General features: G+C 45.3%; 1 protein-coding gene across 4 annotated transcripts in view; it reads right to left on the bottom strand.

The window, feature by feature from the left end:
* The window catches only part of LOC115180823 (epithelial discoidin domain-containing receptor 1), a 64715-nt gene that overhangs the window by 18541 nt on the left and 24934 nt on the right, over nt 1-21240 (bottom strand). For all 4 annotated transcript variants that reach the window (XM_029742988.1, XM_029742994.1, XM_029743001.1 and 1 more), the window contains exons 2-8: nt 15486-15643; nt 11528-11630; nt 9304-9379; nt 8926-9078; nt 8367-8514; nt 6452-6554; nt 5234-5420 (exon numbers count right to left, since the gene is read on the bottom strand). In XM_029742988.1, the coding sequence (XP_029598848.1) occupies nt 5234-5420; nt 6452-6554; nt 8367-8514; nt 8926-9078; nt 9304-9379; nt 11528-11630; nt 15486-15585 (870 nt within the window). In that variant the 5' untranslated portion in view covers nt 15586-15643. The remainder of the gene's footprint in view (nt 1-5233; nt 5421-6451; nt 6555-8366; nt 8515-8925; nt 9079-9303; nt 9380-11527; nt 11631-15485; nt 15644-21240) is intronic.

A 21240-nucleotide genomic window follows, 5' to 3' on the forward strand; every position in this document is an offset into this window, starting at 1 on the left:
AACTGTTAAAATAATGTCTGTGAGTATAACAGAACTGATATGGCAGGGAAAAACCCGAGGAAAATCCATCCAGGAAGTACTATTATTTTGAAAGGCTGTTTTTCCATTGAAAGCCTATCCACCATACAAAGACTTAGGACCCAGTTCACGATCTCTATGGCTTCTTCTACATGTGGCCAGTCTTTAGGCATTGTTTCAGGCTTTTACTCTGAAAAATGAGGGAGATACAGCACTTTCAATGAGTAGACAGTGGAGATTTCCAGACATGAGTCCAGCGCGCGATTGGGAGCGCACCTTTCTTGTTTCTCCAATTTTTTATTGACGAAGCTTTTGTCCGGTTGAAATATTATTGATAATTTATGACAAAAACAACCTGAGGATGGATTTTAAACATCGTTTGACATGTTTCTACAAACTTTTATTGTACTTTTTTGATTTTGTGTCTGTCTGTTGTGACCGCGCTTTGTTCCAATGGATTGCTGAACAATACGCACCAACAAAACGGAGGTTTTTGGACATAAAGAGGGACATTATCGAACAAAACGAACATTTATTGTGAAACATGGAGTCTTTGGAGTGCAACCATATGAAGATCATCAAAGGTAAGTGATACATTTTATCTCTATTTCTGACTTTTGTTACTCCTCTTCTTGGCTGCTAACTGTTTGTAATGATTTGTCTGCTGGGCGCTGTTCTCAGATAATCGCATGGTTTGCTTTCGCCGTAAAGATTTTTTGAAATCTGACACAGCGGGTTGGATTAACAAAAAGTTTATCTTTAACCTCTACGGGCTAGGGGGCAGCATTGAGAATTTTGGAAAAAATATGTGCCCATTTTTAACTGCCTCCTACACCAACTCAGAAGCTAGAATATGCATATTATTGTTCAGGTTTGGATAGAAAACACCCTAAAGTTTCTAAAACTGTTTGAATGGTGTCTGTGAGTATAACAGAACTCCTATGGCAGGCAAAAACCTGAGAAGGTTTCATGCAGGAAGTACCCTGTCTGTTCTTGCTTCTGTTTATTGAAGAGTCAGGATCTTAGCTGTAACGTGACAATTCCTAGGGCTCCAATAGGCTCTCAGAACCCGGGAAAAACCTGAACGATGACGAGGCAGCCTCAGGCTGAAACACATTATCTCCTTTTCCAAGTGTCCCATCAGGGGACAATAGAATTAGGCGCGTGTGCGATTCGCCCCCGTGGAGTATTTTCATTCGGCTGTTTAGCTAATTGCAGATTCCCGGTCGGAATATTATCGCTTTTCTACGAGATAAATTGCATAAAAATTGATTTTAAACAGCGGTTGACATGCTTCGAAGTACGGTAATGGAATATTTAGAATTTTTTTGTCACGTTCTGCGCCATGCGCACGACCGTGATTTAGCATTCTGATAGTGTCTAGAACGCACGAACAAAACGCCGCTGTTTGGATATAACGATGGATTATTTGGGACCAAACCTACATTTGTTATTGAAGTAGAAGTCCTGGGAGTGCATTCTGACGAAGAACAGGAAAGGTAAGACCATTTTTCTTATAGGAAATGTGATTTTGGTGAAGGCTAAACTTGCCGGGTGTCTAAATAGCTAGCCCGTGATGGCTGGGCTATGTACTTAGAATATTGCAAAATGTGCTTCATCCGAAAAGCTATTTTAAAATCGGACATATCGAGTGCATAGAGGAGTAATGTATCTATAATTCTTAAAATAATTGTTATGCTTTTTGTGAACGTTTATCGTGAGTAATTTAGCAAATTCCCCGGAAGTTTGCGGGGGGTATGCTTTTTCTGAACGTCACATGCTAATGTAAAAAGCTGGTTTTTTATATAAATATGAACTTGATTGAACAGACATGCATGTATTGTATAACATAATGTCCTAGGTGTGTCATCTGATGAAGATCATAAAAGGTTAGTGCTGCATTTAGCTGTGGTTTAGGTTTTTGTGACATTATATGCTAGCTTGAAAAATGGGTGTCTGATTATTTCTGGCTGGGTACTCTGCTGACATAATCTAATGTTTTGCTTTCGTTGTAAAGCCTTTTTGAAATCGGACAGTGTGGTTAGATTAACGAGAGTCTTGTCTTTAAATAGCTGTAAAATAGTCATATGTTTGAGAAATTGAAGTAATAGCATTTCAAACGTTTTAAAAATCGCGCCAGAGGATTGCACTGGCTGTTACGTAGGTGGGACGAATTCGTCCCGCCGGTCCCATAGAGGTTAAACTGGTGTATAACATTTTTATCTTTTATCTATGTTTATTATGAGAATTTCTGTTTTGTTGAGTTTCACGCTCTGCAATTTCACCGGATGTTGTTTGAGACAGTGGGTTATTGAACAAAACGCGCTAACAAAATGGAGGTTTTTGGATATAAACATGGACTTTATCGAACAAAACAAACATTTATTGAGTAAATGGGAGTCTTGTGAGTGCAAACATATGAAGATCAAAGGTAAGTGATTAATTTTATCACTATTTCTGACTTGTGTAACTCCTCTACTTGGCATGTTACTGTTTGTAATGATTTGTCTGCTGGGCGCTGTTCTCAGATAATCGCATGGTTTGCTTTCGCTGTAAAGCCTTTTTGAAATCTGACACAGCGGTTGGATTAACAAGAAGTTTATTTTTAACCCCATGTTTAACACTTGTATGTTTCATGAATTTTCATAATGAGTATTTCTGTTTTTGAATTTGGCGCTCTGCAATTTCACTGGATGTTGGCCAGGTGGGACGGTAGCTCAATAACGGGTTGTGACACCTTTAACTGCAATGGCTGCAACTAAATGAGTCCATTCTCTCATACCGCTGTGGAGGATGTGACCCATCTCGTCCAGCCTTCCCTGTAGCTCAGTTGGTAGAGCATGGTGTTTGCAACACCAGGGTTGTGGGTTCGATTCCCACGGGGGGCCAGCACAGAAAAAAAAAAAAAAAATTATGAAATTGTATGAAATGTTTGCATTCACTACTGTAAGTCGCTCTGGATAAGAGCGTCTGATAAATGACTAAAATGTAAATGTAAAATGTCCAAAAAGTTGACTCAAATTTGCCAAATAGCACCTGGATGATCATCAAGACTCTTGGAAGAATGTTATATGAACAATGAGTCAACAGTATAACTTCTTGGATGACATGGTTCCCATTATGGCTGGAGAAAACCAAACACTGCATTCCACAGTAAGAAACTCCTACCAACGGTCAAGCATGGTGATGGTTTGGGGATGCTTTGCTGCCTCAGGACCCGGATGATTGTCTTAATAGAAGGAACCATGAATTCTGCTCTGTATCAGAGAATTCTACAGGAGAATGTCAGGCCATCCGTCTGAGTTGAAGCTGAAGCGCATCTGGGTCATGAGGCAAGAAAATGATCCAAAATACACAATCAATTCTACATGAAAATGGTTAAGACCTAACCCCAATTGAGTTGTTGTGGCAGGACATTAAAACAAGCAGTTCATGCTTGAAAACCCACAAATGTTGCTGAGTTAATAAAGCAGTTCTGCATGGAAGAGTGTGACAAAATTCCTCCACAGCGACGTGAGAGACTGATCAACAACTACAGGAAGCGTTTGGTTGGAGTCATTTCAGTTAAAGGTGGCACAACCAGTTATTGAGCATAAAGGGTATTGGGTGTTATTTAATTTATTTTATAAAACAAGTTATGCAAGAATGTAATTGTTGTATTATTTGTTCACTCAGGTTCCCTTTATCTAATATTAGGTTTTGGTTGAAGATATGATAATTCAGTATCAAAAATATGTAAAAGTAGAGAAAATATGAGAGAGAGAGAACGAGAACGAGAGAACAAGAGAGAGAGAACAAGAGAGAACGAGAGAGAGAGAATGAGAACGAGAACGAGAACTAGAGAGAACAAGAGAACGAGAACTAGAGAGAGCAAGAGAACGAGAGAGAGAGAACGAGCGAGAGAACGAGAGAGAGAGAACAGGAGAGAACGAGAGAGAGAGAACGAGAGAGAGTGAAAACAAGAAAGAACAAGAGAGAAGAGAGAGAGCGAGCTAGGTAACGGAACAAGTTCCTCTCCTGGGAGTGTCCTAGAACCAGGTTAGAGAACATATCTCCCTTTAGGGAACGCAGACTGTCAGGTTCATGTTCCTGCAGTTATTTATGTGAACTGTGTGCTATTCCCTTCAGGTGTATGTTTGCTGAGATAAGACCAGGGAACGCATTGGAACAAGACAGGGGAAAAAACTGCTTAAGCTCAGGAAAAACATCAGGAATACATCAGGAACAGGATTGAGGAAAGACTACAGGAGAAGTTATTGAAACGATCTATATAGAAAAACAAAAACACAGGAAAACGTGTCAGGAAAAACCTTTAGGAAAGTGATAGAAAGCTTTAGATAGCTTAGGTGCAGCATCCCAAGAGGACTGGGAAAACACTGGGATAGTTGAAGAATTCCCATCCTTAACGACATAGCATTGGGGAACTAATGAGTAACACTGAAAAGTTTGTATCTAGACTGGAAAGTCAAACTGGTCAATATTGTTTCTTTACTCATCTCTTTCATTCTTCCTGCTTGTTTTCTTTTATCTCATTCATTTTATTGTTTTAAATACACTTTCATTCAAGTTTTATTGGATTTAATAATATGTGTTTTTATAGTGGGCAAATCTCCAATCCCAGCCCTAACCAACATTCCAGACTGACTCCATTCCAGAAGAGAAAACAACAGGACATTAAACTGGGTTCCTTCACATTAAACTGGGTTCCTTCACATTAAACTGGGTTCCTTCACATTAAACTGGGTTCCTTCACATTAAACTGGGTTCCTTCACATTAAACTGGGTTCACACATTCCAAAATCTTCCAACATAACAACATTTCACCATAAAGAAACCATCAAACCACAACCACACATACAGCCAGTGATACAACCTAATAGCCCCTAGACTACAGACTACAGACAAACAATGATCAACGACAGGAAATGACAAGCTAATATGATGGTGGGACTGAAAGGGTAATTTAAGACAATGTGTTACTGGTTAGTCACACATTGATAAAGAGATATAAAGTGATGTGACAACAATTATTATATTATTATGTGTTGTGTAATGTTGGTCAACATTATTGTATAATGGGTCATTTGAAGGTTTTATAGAGATGTATTGGACTGTGTGAGCCAAGGATTTTGGGGGGGATTTTTGGACTTAAAGACAGACAGAGACACACGTAGACATAAGACACACACACACACACACACACACACACACTTACCTGCATGGTGTGGAAGCTGCGTGTCTTTTCGAAGTGGAACTCGATGTCAACGCTGCCCTGCCCCAGAGCCTCTCTGCTCCAGCCCAGGTAGTCATACCCCGGCCACACCCTCAGCTCCTTGGTCTCTGTGAAGTCATCTCCTCCTAACACACCGTCAAACAGCTGGCCCAGGCCTCCGAACTGAACCCTAAATACACATACAGTACACACACATTATTACACAGTTGTACATATACTGTACACATGCCAAGGCATACACAGTCATACATTGTACATGTGACACGCAGAGACCTGCACAGACACACACACAACTCAGACCTCTGTGTCTCAGCTTTCACACACACACACACACACGCACACGCACACACACACACACACACTGTATATAGGTCTGGGTTGCGTTAAAACCGTTAGCTCACCCGCTATGAAAACAGTTGTGCCCCATTAAAAAGGCATATGTGAATATAACCTCCCTACTTCTCCCCATCCCTGGACAATACAGTCTGGAAACAGAGTACAACTCCCTCAGCAAATAAAGTCTGACTCCAGATCATTTCATTCTTATTCGATTAGGTGGACAGAGAAAATAAACATTGGGTAGAGGAGTTGTGTGTGTGTGTGTGTGTGTGTGTGTGTGTGTGTGTGTGTGTGTGTGTGTGTGTGTGTGTGTGTGTGTGTGTGTGTGTGTGTGTATGACAGACTAAAGCCATTTGGCTGACTGCAGCTCACTAAGGCCCTGTTCACTACTAACAGATGGGATGAGTCCAGGAGCAGAGCAGCACCGGAGGGGGTCTGCAGATTTTGGAGGCCATGTTTCAGCTAGCTACTGGTTCCTTTATATATTCCGGAGACACCTGAAACCCCACCTCTTTAAGGAATACCTGGGATAGGATAAAGTAATCCTTCTACCCCCCCCGCCCAAAAGATTTAGATGCACTATTGTAAAGTGGTTTTTCCACTGGATATCTTAAGGTGAATGCACCAATTTGTAAGTCGCTCTGGATAAGAGCGTCTGCTAAATGACTTAAATGTAAATGTAAAATATATTCATCCATATTTTACCAGGTAGGTTGGCTGAGAATACATTCTCTTTTACAGCGACAACCTGGGGAAAAGTTGCATTTGTGTGGGACCCAACTAAAAGCCAACGGAGGATGAAGACCAATCTCAAGTAGCCAGCCAATACCCACAGAGCTGAGAGAGGAGGATGATGCTCACCCTGCCTCTATGCTGCCATCGTAGGTGGAATCGTTGAGGTACACAGGTGAGCCAGACAGGTGCATCACATGACCCACTGGAGCTGTGTACACCAACAGGCCATCTGAGAGAGAGAGAGACCGAGTGAGTGAGTGAGTGAGTGAGTGAGAGAGAGAGAGAGAGAGAGAGAGAAAGAAAGAAAGAAAGAAAGAAAGAGGGAGAGAGGGAGAAGAAGTATATAGAGAGAGACTACATTAATAATGTACACTTTAAAAAGATACAACATACATCATATTTACCATGGCCTGGTCAGCTACACATTAACTACATACGCTGGTTAAGCCTGTGTTCAGGAGATGAGAAACGCACAGGCAGAGCAGACATCTCTCCAGACCAGAGCAGCTCTATAGAACAGCTCTATAGAACATTAGTCAGTGAAACAGACTCTCTCTCCCCCCAGCCAGCCTGTATGGCTAATCAGCATGTTCTCCTAGCACAGGCCTGAAGTCACTCACTGTAACTAGCACCTTCACCTTCAGCGCTCACATCCATAATAAACACAGCTTTTACAGAGGGAGGGAGTGTGTGCGTGTGTTTGTGTGCTTGTCTGTACATGTGTGTCAGTGTGTGTGGGGGACATGGGCTCAGTCCCATTGGGGTCTTGCACAATAAACAAACCACATAGCATACCCGTCCCCCGCCACAATGTAAAACGTGACGATGGAACAGGAATGTGTGCTAAGAAATGTGTCTGCCATTTCTGTGAATCTGCATGTTATAGTGTTAGTGGTTACAGAGACAGAACCCTCTCTAACAGACAATCATGATTCCAGGAAGATAGTCAATCTATCCCCAGAGAGACACACAGAGGTTGAGTCTTAAATGGCACCCTATTCTCTATACAGTGCACTACTTTTGACCAGAGCCCTGTTCAGGGAATAGCTAGTGGCATTTGGGATGCATCCAGATGCAGCGACCCCAGGCATTAAGGCTCAGCACTAGGCTTGATTTACAGCCAATCAGCCAGCCATTGTGTGAAGGGAGGACAGAGAGGAGAGAGGAGGAGACGTGACCCACCCATAAACACAGTGTACTGCACTGGTGCTCTGTGAGCACGGAACATACCATCTATCATCCTGTAGTGTCACTTATCTGTGGTAAAACTGGATGGTTTTTATCTCAGGCCAAACCAGACAGTAAATTAAAAGTCATGGTGAGTGAATCCTATGACCCTATCTGCAGAAATACGTGCTTATTTGAAGACACATAATCAGCCTTATTTCTCAAATCCTGTTTGCTGGACATTTCTCAAATCCAGAAAAAAAGACTGTAAATTCAAGGCGACACGCACACACACACACAAACACACACACACACACACACACGCACACGCACAGGAATTATATCTAAGGATGGTGAAGTCGTTGGCCATCCCCCTAAGTGTCTGTAGTGCAGCCAGCAGAGATATGAGTAGACAGTGTGATGTCCACTGTGCTGTGATCTTCCAAAGGCCTTCTTTTCAATGTCTGTCTGTATCCACTTTACACTCTTAGAAAAAAAGGTTCTGGATAGAACCAAAAGGGGTTCTATGCTTGCTTCATATATGCCCCCCCCCTAAAGGTTCTATAAGGGTTCTATGTGGAACCAATTTTGGTTCAATGAAGAAGAACCCCTGGGGTTCTGATCAAATAACCCTATAAAAGGGTTCTACAGTGTATAGTGCCGTATATGAAACAAGCAATAGAGCCCTTTTTGGTTCTATCCAGAACCTTTTTTCTAAGAGTGTATTAATTCATCTGTTCTCGACCCACACCCACACAGAACCCATCCACACATATTTCCCAACTATCAGACAGACAGACAGACAGACAGACAGACAGACAGACAGACAGACAGACAGACAGACAGACAGAGACAGACACTCAGTGTGACTCACCGTTCCACAGACAGCCATAGAGCTCCACTCGTAGACAGACGCTCATGACCCGGTCTGCCAGGGGGTAGAAGCGGACATAACGGGCAACAATGGGTGGACCCAGGTCCTTCAGAACCACATCATAGGTGTTCTCATTCCCAGACACCACCTGGGGGGTGAGGGGTGAGGGGGGAGACAGCCAAGAGTAGCATGGAGACCCATTGAATAACCATGAATAGAAGCATTTAGATGTGACCCATTGAATAACCATGAATCTAAGCATTTAGATGTGAAAAAGCAACATGGACATAATGGAATATAGAAATGATAGTGAATGAATGATACATAAAAAGGCTTTAGGAAACTAGTGAGATTCAAGGATGTTGTGAGTGGGTGGCTGAATAAAAGGTTTGTATAAGACACAAATAATGGAATGAGTCAGAAAAGCAGAGCCAAGGGGAGAGAGATACATTAGATAACACACACACACACACACACACACACACACACACACACACACACACACACACACACACACACACACACACACACACACACACACACACACACTTCTCTTTACCTCCTGCCCCCAGCGGTCCTTCCAGGTGATCCAGGTGCGTCCGTCTCGGGAGTAACGGAGCCGGTAGCTGCGGGCAAACTCCTGGCCGTGCCCGTCGGCATGGCGACCCTGGGTACCCACCAGAGCCAGGAAGTGCAGCGAGCGCAGGTCCACCTGGAAGAGAGAGAACAAGACATCTCTAGTCACTGATCTAAGGTCAGTTGTAATGTAGTGCTCTGACCCTCAGCCCATCCTGACCCTCTAACTCCAACACAGGGAAACTAATTAAACACAAGCTATAACCCAATGAAATGTGAGTATTGGCAGGATGAATGCACCTCTAGCCAATGGAAACAGCGAATCCTTCACATACAGTATGTGTTGTAGCCCATGTCTGACCTGGAGGTACTCTGAAGCACTGGGGAACACTGCTCCTGCAGGACACCATGCACCGTCTCCCTCTCCTGTACTCAACCTGGGGGGGGAAGAGTTATTGAATTATACATTTATGGATTCCATAACGAGAACATTCTGGATAGAATATAACTTTATCATCCAAACTATCCCAACCACAAATAATTCTTACAGAGACCACAATATCCATCACCACAAACAGACCACAGTACAACCACTTAGTCGCTGGCATTAGGATCAATTCACACTGAGAACTGGTCCTCATGAAGCAAACCAAACCTGGACCATATAAAGACCAGCCCGAACACCAAGACACAGTTCTTCCTGTCAACATTGTTGAATCGAATGCCAATAAAGTTATACTACAGTTGATCGCGATCCCACTGAGGTCAACCTACCATTCAGAACACTAGGTCATTGACACTGATGGAGGGAGGGAAGGGGAGATAGAGGGAGCCAGGCCAGGCCTCACTGCATCATACAGTAGATCAGATACGAGGGAGGGATGGATAGATGAAGAAAGGGAGAGAGAGAGAGACAAACCAGGCCTCTCCATCCTACATCAGCCAAAATGATTAATATGACAGATCACTGCCGTGCAAAAGGAGACAAACTGTCCAAGTCCTCAATCCCCCCTCTATTCCCCCCTCCATCACTCTATTCCCTCTCTCTCACTCTCAGACCAGCCCTCTATCCCCCCTCTATTCCCCCCTCCATCACTCTATTCCCTCTCTCTCACTCTCAGACCAGCCCTCTATCCCCCCTCTATTCCCCCCTCCATCACTCTATTCCCTCTCTCTCACTCTCAGACCAGCCCTCTATCCCCCCTCTATTCCCCCCTCCATCACTCTATTCCCTCTCTCACTCTCAGACCAGCCCTCTATCCCTCCTCTATCCCCCCTCTCTATTCCCTCTCTCTTTCTCACTCTCAGACCAGCCAAGTCCTCTATTTCCCCCTATCCCCCCTTCATCACTCTCTATTCCCTCTCTCTCTTTCTCACTCTCTTACCAGCCAAGTCCTCTATTTCCCCCTATCCCCCCTTCATCACTCTCTATTCCCTCTCTCTCTTTCTCACTCTCAGACCAGCCAAGTACTCTATCCCTTCCTCCTTCTCTCTAAATTCCCTTCCTCCCTCTCTCCTCCCTCTCTCCTCCCTCTCTCCTCCCTCTCTCCTCCCTCTCTCCTCCCTCTCTCCTTCCCTCCATCTAACATGCTGTCATCCAGCTGCTTTGAGACAATATCAATGAGCACCTCCCTAAGATCACACACCAGGCTTCCTCCCTCCCTCGTTCCATCCCTCTTTCAATCTCCCCCTCCTCCCTCCATCACAGTGGCGCCCATTTTCCCTACTTCTCTCTCCTCTCTCTCTCCCCGATCCCTCCCTCTCGCTCTCTCTATTCCCCTCTCTTTTTCCCTCTCTCTCTTTTCCCCTTTCTTCTCTCTCCCTCCATTCTTCTCTCTCTCTCTGTCTGTCTGTCTGTCTGTGGTGTCTCTTTAAGGGGTTGGGGCTGATCACCTCCACATGGACTGACAGTCAGCCAGCAGACCCATCCCAGACACGGCAGGCTAAGAGAGACATGGAAACTGAGGCGCGCACACACACACACACACACACACACACTCTGTGGATGTCTAGTAATAGACCATGTCAATCTGCCTTGTTTAACAGATAGGCTGGTAATGTAATATCATGACCTAATGTGCTATAAAGAGACACGCTGGCCACAGCCTTGTATTGTAATCTAATAGTCTTCTCCTGTGTGATTTAAACATGGTGACAACAGATGACAGTCATAGTCAACGGTAGAGAGATACAGACCCAGAACCAGACATGAATAGAGATAATATAATTGCACACACACACACACACAGGCACACACACACAGGCACACACACACAGGCACTCACACACAGGCACTCACACACAGGCACTCACACACAGGCACTCACACACATGCAAAAACATTTTGAATACTCTATTTGCACTCTCCACAGTCAAGCATTGAGGTACAAAGGACCCAAATATGTCAAAGGTCACAGAGTCTTAGACTGATGTAAACCAGAAAGACTTCTCCTCCACAGAGATCAGCTACTATAACAGTTGACACAGAGCTATACAGGCCAGCTGCTGGGCTGTTTCCCTTTGGAAGGTATGCAATAATACACACAAACACACACACACACACACACACACACCGACATACGTACCTGCCGTGTTTGGCCTCAGTAGAGTCTGACCAGGCGCTGGAGGCTGTGATGTCAGAGTCAGGGATGGTGCCATCCTCCATGCCCAGGGCATAACGACACTGAGCTGCATGGATGTGGCCGTGCATGTGTATGTGTGTTCGTGTTTGTGTGTGTGTGAGAAAGGGAGACATAGACAGAGGGGGGGGGGGACAAGAATGAGATAGAGACTACATAATAGAATTCATAATGCCTGTCATACAGAGACTAGAGGACAGAATAGAGCATTCTACTATCGTACATTCTACTATCGTACATTCTACTATCATACATCAGGAGTAACATGATAGCTACATGTACAGATGTAGGATCTTCATTTGACCAGTTTCTCACAGAAGGAAAATAATCCTGCAGCAACAGGAAATATGAATTAGTACGTGGATTATAATTAATATTTTTCCTATCTTTCCTACATGGCACCCTACTCCAAGGTTCTGGTCAAAAGCAATGCATTCTATAGGGAATAGGGTGCCATTTGGGACACATCCTCAGACTGCGTAGTGGAGCTCATCCAATAATGTCCTTGTCACCTCTTATTTCTCTTCTAGTCACTCAGGAAGAAACAAGTGCAGTCAATGTTAATGAATCATCTAATAGGATGAATATTGAAGAATAGGAGCTGCCAAGGTCATTACAAACAGATATCCTTCTATTAGCTTATAACCCTGAAGAGGCATCATTCTCCATTTGTTTTAACTTTAACAGGCAGATGAGGTGAGCTGAGCACAGGGCTAAAAAGAGGTGGAGAAAGAAGAGGAGAAGGTGGAAGTGGAGTGAAAGAGGGGAAGAGGAGGACATAGGGCAGACAGTTAACAGATGAAATGGACAGCTCTGCTCTGCCCGGTTCAAATATCAGCCCAGTCAACAGTCCCACAGGCATATATCAACCAGGCACTATCCAATGACTTAGCTATCTGCCATGACTTCACTGCAGGGCCAGACATGACCAAATGGAGGGCAGAGAACCAGTCACAGTGAGTGGTGGTGGTGGTGGGCCAGATGATATGAAAGGAAGGGGGTGTGGGGGAGACAGGATGGTGCTACTAACTGGGGCGGGGGAGGGGTGGTGATGGAAAATGAGAGGGGATAATGGGGTTGTGCTAGTGGGGGGGAAATCGAACTCAGTTATTGTTATTGATACGGAAGCTTTGCTTTGGGTGGATAATTAATGCTGTCAGTGATATGGAGGTGGGGGGATAACTGATGCTGTCATTGATATGGGGGCGTGGATAACTGATGCTGTCATTGATATGGGGGCGTGGATAACTGATGCTGTCAGTGATATGGGGGCGTGGATAACTGATGCTGTCAGTGATATGGGGGCGTGGATAACTGATGATGTTAATGATATGAGGGCGTGGGGGGGTGATAATGATGCTCTCAGTGATGTGGGGGGATAATGATGATGTCAGTGATATGAGGGCGTGGGGGGGTGATAATGATGCTGTCAGTGATATGGAGGTGGGGAGATAACTGATGCGGTCAGTGATATGGGGGCGTGGATAACTGATGCTGTCATTGATATGGGGGCGTGGATAACTGATGCTGTCAGTGATATGGGGGCGTGGATAACTGATGCTGTCAGTGATATGGGGGCGTGGATAACTGATGCTGTCATTGATATGGGGGCGTGGATAACTGATGCTGTCAGTGATATGGGAGCGTGGATAACGGATGCTGTCAGTAATATTGGGGCGTGGATAACTGATGCTGTCAGTGATATGGGGGTGTGGATAACTGATGATGTTAATGATATGAGGGCGTGGGGGTGGGGTGGATAATGATGCTCTCAGTGATATGGGGGCGTGGGGGGGATAATGATGATGTCAGTGATATGAGGATGTGGGGGGGGGGGGGTGATAATGATGCTGTCAGTGATATGAGGGCATGGGGGGTGATAATGATGCTGTCAGTGATATGAGGGCATGGGGGCTGATAATGATGCTGTCAGTGATATGGAGGCGGGGGATAACTGATGCTGTCAGTGATATGGGGGCGTGGATAACTGATGCTGTCAGTAATATTGGGGTGTGGATAACTGATGCTCTCATTGATATGGGGGCGTGGATAACTGATGCTGTCATTGATATGGGGTGTGGATAACTGATGCCGTCATTGATATGGGGTGTGGATAACTGATGCCGTCATTGATATGGGGCGTGGATAACTGATGCTGTCATTGATATGGGGTGTGGATAACTGATGCTGTCATTGATATGGGGGCGTGGATAACTGATGCTGTCAGTGATATGGGGGCGTGGCTAACTGATGCTGTCAGTGATATGGGGGCGTGGATAACTGATGCTGTCAGTGATATGGGGGGCGTGGATAACTGATGCTGTCAGTAATATTGGGGCGTGGATAACTGATGATGTTAATGATATGAGGGTGTAGGGGTGGATAATGATGCTCTCAGTGATATGGGGGCGTGGGGGGATAATGATGCTGCCAGTGATATGAGGTCATGGATAATGATGATGTCAGTGATATGAGGGCATGGGGGGTATTAATGATGCTGTCAGTGATATGAGGGCGTGGGGGGGTGGATAATGATGCTGTCAGTGATATGAGGGCGTGGGGGGTGATAATGATGCGGCCAGGGATATGAGGGCGTGGGGGGTGATAATGATGCTGTCAGTGATATGAGGGCGTGGGGGGTGATAATGATGCTGTCAGTGATATGAGGGCGTGGGGGTGATAATGATGCTGTCAGTGATATGAGGGTGTGGGGGGGTGATAATGATGCTGTCAGTGATATGAGGGTGTGGGGGGTGATAATGATGCTGTCAGTGATATGAGGGTGTGGGGGGGTGATAAGGGGGAAGTTCTAACTTAGTTGCTGTCAGTGAGTCAGTGGATAAGAATGTGGGGTTGGAAGATAAACCCTCTGACACACACACACACACACACACACACACACACACACACACAGGCCTGTTTCATTACTTCATTACCAAGCTGCCAATAAAACTCTCTCTCTCCAGGCCTCTCCATCTCTTTTACTCCTCTCTCTGTCATTGCCCTCTCTGTCTCCATTGGCTTTCTTCCAACGCTCCATCTCTCTTTCTCCCCCTTTCACACACACGGTGGGTGTTTCCCTTCTTTTATTCACTCTTCATATCAGTTCATTATCCCGGTACTAATGGGCTATTTCCTCCTATGAAAGACTTGTTGTTGCATCACCGCAGCAACGGTGTGGAAATAATAGCCATATGATCAAATCAGATGACACAACTGTGTGTGTATGTGAGAGAGACAGATAATTAATTGTCTGCTGATACCCTGGAGGTGACAGAAAACGGCAGCTCTAGTTTCACCATGTGGAGTTTAATTTTCTCTAATCCCTCTCCTCCCCTCCCTCCTTCCCTCACTCCCCTCTCTCTCTTTGTATGATTGACAGGTTGATGAGCAGCCTGTACATTAGTGAGGTTGAATACCCAAGGCTCTATCTCCCTGCTACCATCTCTCTCCTGTTACACATGGCTGCCTAGGAGACATGGACCTGAAACAGGATCGGCTGCTGATAGCTGATGGACAGACTTAAGGCACACATCCAAGAATGTGAGGAGAATGTAGACATGAGAGGGGCAGAGAGGGTGAGGGATGGAGGAGGAGGATAAGGCAATAGGTGAGGCCGAGATGGAATTGTCTGACATTTCTGAGGGGGTGCATGTGAGATCTTGAATGGAAGGTAAAACACATCTGTTCTGATTATAGTTTTTTCCCTTGTTGTGACTCAAATTGTATTAAACCTGGCCGATTGGTCAACGATCATCAATCCCTAGTCCGTCTACTATCTACCTTGGCTTTAACTAGGTAGGTTATTGAGAACCCATTCTCTTCAACAATAACGACCAATCATATTCTAGGGATCTGATTTGACCTTAAACAGCCACTTCCTGTCTGACATCTGACCTCTTACCTGGTTTAAAGTGCCACTCGTGGTCATCCGCAGCCGACAACACCACCAGGACGATGGTAACCACAATGACAGGCAACAGACGCAGCTCTGGCGTTGCCATGGTACCAGCAACACACCCGGTTACCTGTCCGGAGACGCGCTGACAACCACAGGCATACCTGACACAGAGAGAGAGAGAATGAGAGAGAGAGAGAGAATGAGAGAGAGGATTAGAAGATTTCAGAATGCATGAATCATTTCTTTTGTTTCATGAAAGACAGAATACGAGAGAGTAGGAAGAATGAGAGGTGATAATCTGTGTGGATGGGTTTCTTTCTAAATGTCAGGTCCAGTATAGTAGATACAGTAGTAGATCCTTTATACATCCACACTGTGTGTCTAGTAGATACAAATAACTCAATTCAACACAACAAAACAGACCAGTGGGTGGGGTTATATCCTGCCTGGTTGGCCCTGTCCGGGGATATCGTCGGACGGGACCAGTGTCTCCCGACCCCTCCCGTCTCAGCCTCCAGTATTTATGCTGCAATAATTTGTGTCGTGGTGCTAGGGTCAGTCTGTTATATCTGGAGTATTTCTCCTGTCTTATCCAGTGTGAATTTAAGTATGTATATATATATATATATATTCTCTCTCTCTCTCTCTCTCTCCTCTCTCTCTCTCTCTCTCTCTCTCTCTCTCTCTCTCTCTCTCTCTCTCTCTCTCTCTCTCTCTCTCTCTCTCTCTCTCTCTCTCTCTCTCTCTCTCTCTCTCTCTCTCTCTCTCTCTCTCTCTCTCTCTCTCTCTCTCTCTCTCTCTCTCTCTCTCTCTCTCTCTCTCTCTCTCTCTCTCTCTCTCTCTCTCTCTCTCTCTCTCGACCTGAGCCTTAGGACCATGCCTCAAGACTACCTGGCATGATGACTCCTTGCTGTCCCCAGTCCACCTGGCCGTGCTGCTGCTCCATTTTCAACTGTTCTACCTGCTGCTATGGAACCCTGACCTGTTCGCCGGACGTGCTGTTTTCGACTCTCTCTACCGCACCTGCTCTCTAACTCTGAATGATCGACTATGAAAAGCCAACTGACATTTACTCCTGAGGTGCTGTCTTGTTGCACCCTCTACAACCACTGTGATTATTATTATTTGACCCTGCTGGTCATCTATGAACTTTTGAACATCTTGGCCATGTACTGTTATAATCTCCACCCAGCATATCCAGAAGAGGACTAGACACCCCTCAGAGCCTGGTTCCTCTCTAGGTTTCTTCCTAAGTTCCTGCCTTTCTAAGGAGTTTTCCCTAGCCACCGTGTTTCTACATCTGCATTGCTTGCTGTTTGGGGTTTTAGGCTGGGTTTCTGTATAGCACTTTGTGACATCGGCTGATGTAAAAAGGGCTTTATAAATACATTTGATTGATTGATTGACTAGTGGCACCACAACACAGACACCATTGGCTTGGTTTAGATCTGTTGTTGTTGCACAATGAACCAATCGAAGGTGGTATAATTAGCCTAGCCAGCATTACTTAGTACTTCAGCGTTCGAAATGTCAATCATGTAATTTCCAACTCCCTTATTGCAAACTCCTCCTCAAGCCCTAATTGGCTTAAACATAGCAGCAGGGTTGTTTTGAGATAGCGAAAGACCGTAGTAAATACATGTAGATCATTCATCAGATCACAGCCAGAAAAGGACAGATAGAGAGAGAAATAGAGGAAGGTAACAGATATATTTGAGATGATTGACAGTCCAGTCTGTGTATCAACACTACAAGGAGAGGGGCTAAGACAAGACAAGACAAGACAAGACAGACAGACAGATAACACCACCTGGACAGATAGGGTGCTGTAGTAGTTAGACTGGGTCATGATAGGGTGCTGTAGTAGTTAGACTGGGGCCTGATAAGGGTGCTGTAGTAGTTAGACTGGGGCCTGATAAGGGTGCTGTAGTAGTTAGACTGGGGCCTGATAAGGGTGCTGTAGTAGATAGACTGGGGCCTGATAGGGTGCTGTAGTAGTTAGACTGGGGCCTGATAGGGTGCTGTAGTAGTTAGACTGGGGCCTGATAAGGGTGCTGTAGTAGTTAGACTGGGGCCTGATAAGGGTGCTGTAGTAGTTAGACTGGGGCCTGATAAGGGTGCTGTAGTAGTTAGACTGGGGCCTGATAAGGGTGCTGTAGTAGTTAGACTGGGGCCTGATAAGGGTGCTGTAGTAGTTCGACTGGGGCCTGATAGGGTGCTGTAGTAGTTCGACTGGGGCCTGATAGGGTGAATAGGGTGCTGTAGTTACCCATCTACGAGACACAAAAGGGCTTGTCCAGTAGTTTTACTGGTGGATGCTTAATGATTGGGGGTGATGGGGGCAGGGAGGGGGAGACAGCTGGTAGGGGAGGGGGTATAGAGGGGTGGCCTGGGGTTCCTGTGGGCCCTCTGTGTTTCGGCTTCAGCTTCAGCTCTGACTTCACTGGCACAGACCAACAGCTGACACACAGCTGTAGGGACACAGAGGAAGGGGAGTGACAGTGTGATGGACAGAGGGAGGGAATGAAGGGAGGTATGAAGACAAGTGAAAAGTGGAATTGTAGGCATAGAGAATGGAAGAGAAGGATGGAACGAAGGAGCAGTCCAGATGACATGGATGACATAGTAGAAAGAGTGTGTGTGTGGCACAGAGGAGATTTCAGGGATAGCCAGCCAGTGCAGCTGTCCAGAACAAGAGACAGGCGCTAGGCAACAGATACAGGGTGCAAGTGTTCAGAGAGAGTAGACAGCTTGTTTTGAGAAAACACCCAAGCCTTCCAAATGAGTGAAGCAGTGTGTGTCTGCTTTGCCTGATGACACCATGTTGAAATATGTCTCTTACAGGATTCCAGTAACTCTAAGCATGCAGAACCAGAGCTGAGAATCTTCCTCCGCTGGCCTGTCCACTATGTCAACAATCCTACACAGTCACCACGGTAACCACTCCACATCGTAAACGAAAATGATCCCTGTCACAATCAATAACAACGTACTTGACAAATGTTACAACAGATAAAATACTTTTACTGACCAGTGACCACAAAACTGGATGGAAACACAAACCTTAGGTTCTGAAGAAAATACAACCAAATTAAATCCCCACTAACCAAAACCAAGATTATGTTTGGCATAGACAGTCAAGTGTTTTTGAGGAAGTGGAAAAACAAGCCGCAGTGTTTAGGGAAAAGCTAGCGAGGGAAGCGAGGCCATAGTGTTTAGCTAACCATCTCCCTATCCCACTGCCATCTCCCTATCCCACTGCCATCTCCCTATCCCACTGCCATCTCCCTATCCCACTGCCATCTCCCTATCCCACTGCCATCTCCCTATCCCACTGCCATCTCCCTATCCCACTGCCATCTCCCTATCCCCACTGCCATCTCCCTATCCCACTGCCATCTCTCTATCCCACTGCCATCTCCCTATCCCACTGCCATCTCCCTATCCCACTGCCATCTCCCTATCCCACTGCCATCTCTCTATCCCACTGCCATCTCCCTATCCCACTACCATCTCCCTATCCCACTGCCATCTCCCTATCCCACTGCCATCTCCCTATCCCACTGCCATCTCCCTATCCCACTGCCATCTCCCTATCCCACTGCCATCTCCCTATCCCCACTGCCATCTTCGCCTATCCCACTGCCATCTCCCCTATCCCCACTGCCATTCTCCCTATCCCACTGCCATCTCCCCTACTCCCACTGCCATCTCCCATATATCCACTGCCATCTCCTATCCCACTGCCATCTCCCATCCACTGCCATCTCCCTATCCCAAGCCATCCCCTATCCCACTGCATCTCCATATCCCATGCCATCTCACTATCCAACTGCCATCTCCCTATCCCACTGCCATTCTCCATATCCCACATGCCATCTCCCTATCCCACTGCATCTCCTCTGATCCCACTTCCATCTCCCTATCCCACTGCCATCTCCCTATCCACTGCCATCTCCATTATCCCACTGCCATCTCCTATCCCACTGCCATCTCCCTATCCCCTGCCATCTCCCTATACCACTGCCATCTCCCTATCCCACTGCCATCTCCCCTATCCCACTGACATATCCCTATCCCACTCGCACACTATCCCTATTTACCACTGCCATCTCCCTCACTCCACTGCCATCTCCCTATCCCACTGCCATCTCCCTATCCCACTGCCATCTCCCTATCCCACTGCCATCTCCCTATCCCACTGCCATCTCCCTATCCCACTGCCATCTCCCTATCCCACTGCCATCTCCCTATCCCACTGCCATCTCCCTATCCCACTGCCATCTCTCTATCCCACTGCCATCTCCCTATCCCACTGCCATCTCCCTCCACTCACATGACTTGTCCAGACTAATCCACAGTGCTAATTAATGGTCATGGCTGTCTAAGTCCCACCACACAACAATAAAACAGACAGAGAGTGAAGGAAGGAGGGAATGAGTGAGGGAGAAGAAAGGCTCTTATGAAAAAGTATGCTTCAGAGAAAGTTTGACAAAAGAGTTTGGATTTCTTTTGGCACTGAAATGTCTCATGACAATCACATTGTAATTTGCATTCCAAAATATACTGAACAAATATATAAACACAACATGTAAAGTGTTTATCCCATGTTTAACGAGCCTAAATAAAAGATCCCAGACATTTTCTATACGCACAAAAAGCGTATCTCTTCAATTTTGTGGCCAAATTTGTTTACATCCCTGTTAGTGAACATTTCTCCTTTGCCACAATAATCCATCCACCTGACTGTGGTGTGGCATATCAAGAAGCTGATTAAACAGCATGATCATTACACAGGTGCACCTTGTGCTGGGGACAATAAAAGGCCACTCTAAAATGTGCAGTTTTGTCACACAACACAATGCCACAGATGTCTCAAGTTTTAACCTGTTATGGATAGGGGACAGTATTTTCACGGCCGGATAAAAAATGTACCCGATTTAATCCGATTTAGAATATGCATATAATTATTAGCTTTGGATAGAAAACACTCCAAAGTTTCTAAAACTGTTTGAATGGTGTCTGTGAGTATAACAGAACTCATTTGGCAGGCCAAAACATGAGAAGATTCTGTTCAGGAAGTACCCTGTCTGACCATTTCTTCCCCTTCTTGATTCTCTCTATCCATTACAAAGGATCTCTGCTGTTACGTGACACTTCCTACAGCTTCCATGGGCTCTCAGAGCCCGGGAAAAAGCTGAATGACGTAATTCAAAGCCCTGGCTGAAACACACGAGCGCTTTTGCTAAGTGGTCTATCAGCGGACAAAGGGCTTCATGCTCATGCACGATACGACACCATGATTTTATTCTATCGTCTCTGAACGGATTCAACGACTCCCGGTCGGAATATTATCGCTGATTTTAAACAGCGGTTGACATGCTTCGAAGTATGGTAATGAAATATTTAGAAATCTTTTGTCACGAAATGCGCCATGCGCGTGACCCTTATTTACCATTCGGATAGTGTCTAGAACGCACGAACAAAACGTCGCTGTTGGAACATAACTATGGATTATTTTGGACCAAAAATAATTTGTTATTGAAGTAGAAGTCCTGGGAGTGCATTCTGACGAAGAACAGGAAAGGTAATCAAACTTTTCTAATAGTAAATCTGATTTTGGTGAAGGCTAAACTTGCTGGGTGTCTAAATAGCTAGCCCTGTGATGCCGGGCTATCTACTGAGAATATTGTAAAATGTGCTTTCACCGAAAAGCTATTTTAAAATCGGACATATCGAGTGCATAGAGGAGTTCTGT

Source organism: Salmo trutta, chromosome 3, assembly GCF_901001165.1.
Source record: "Salmo trutta chromosome 3, fSalTru1.1, whole genome shotgun sequence".
Lineage (NCBI taxonomy): Eukaryota > Metazoa > Chordata > Actinopteri > Salmoniformes > Salmonidae > Salmo > Salmo trutta.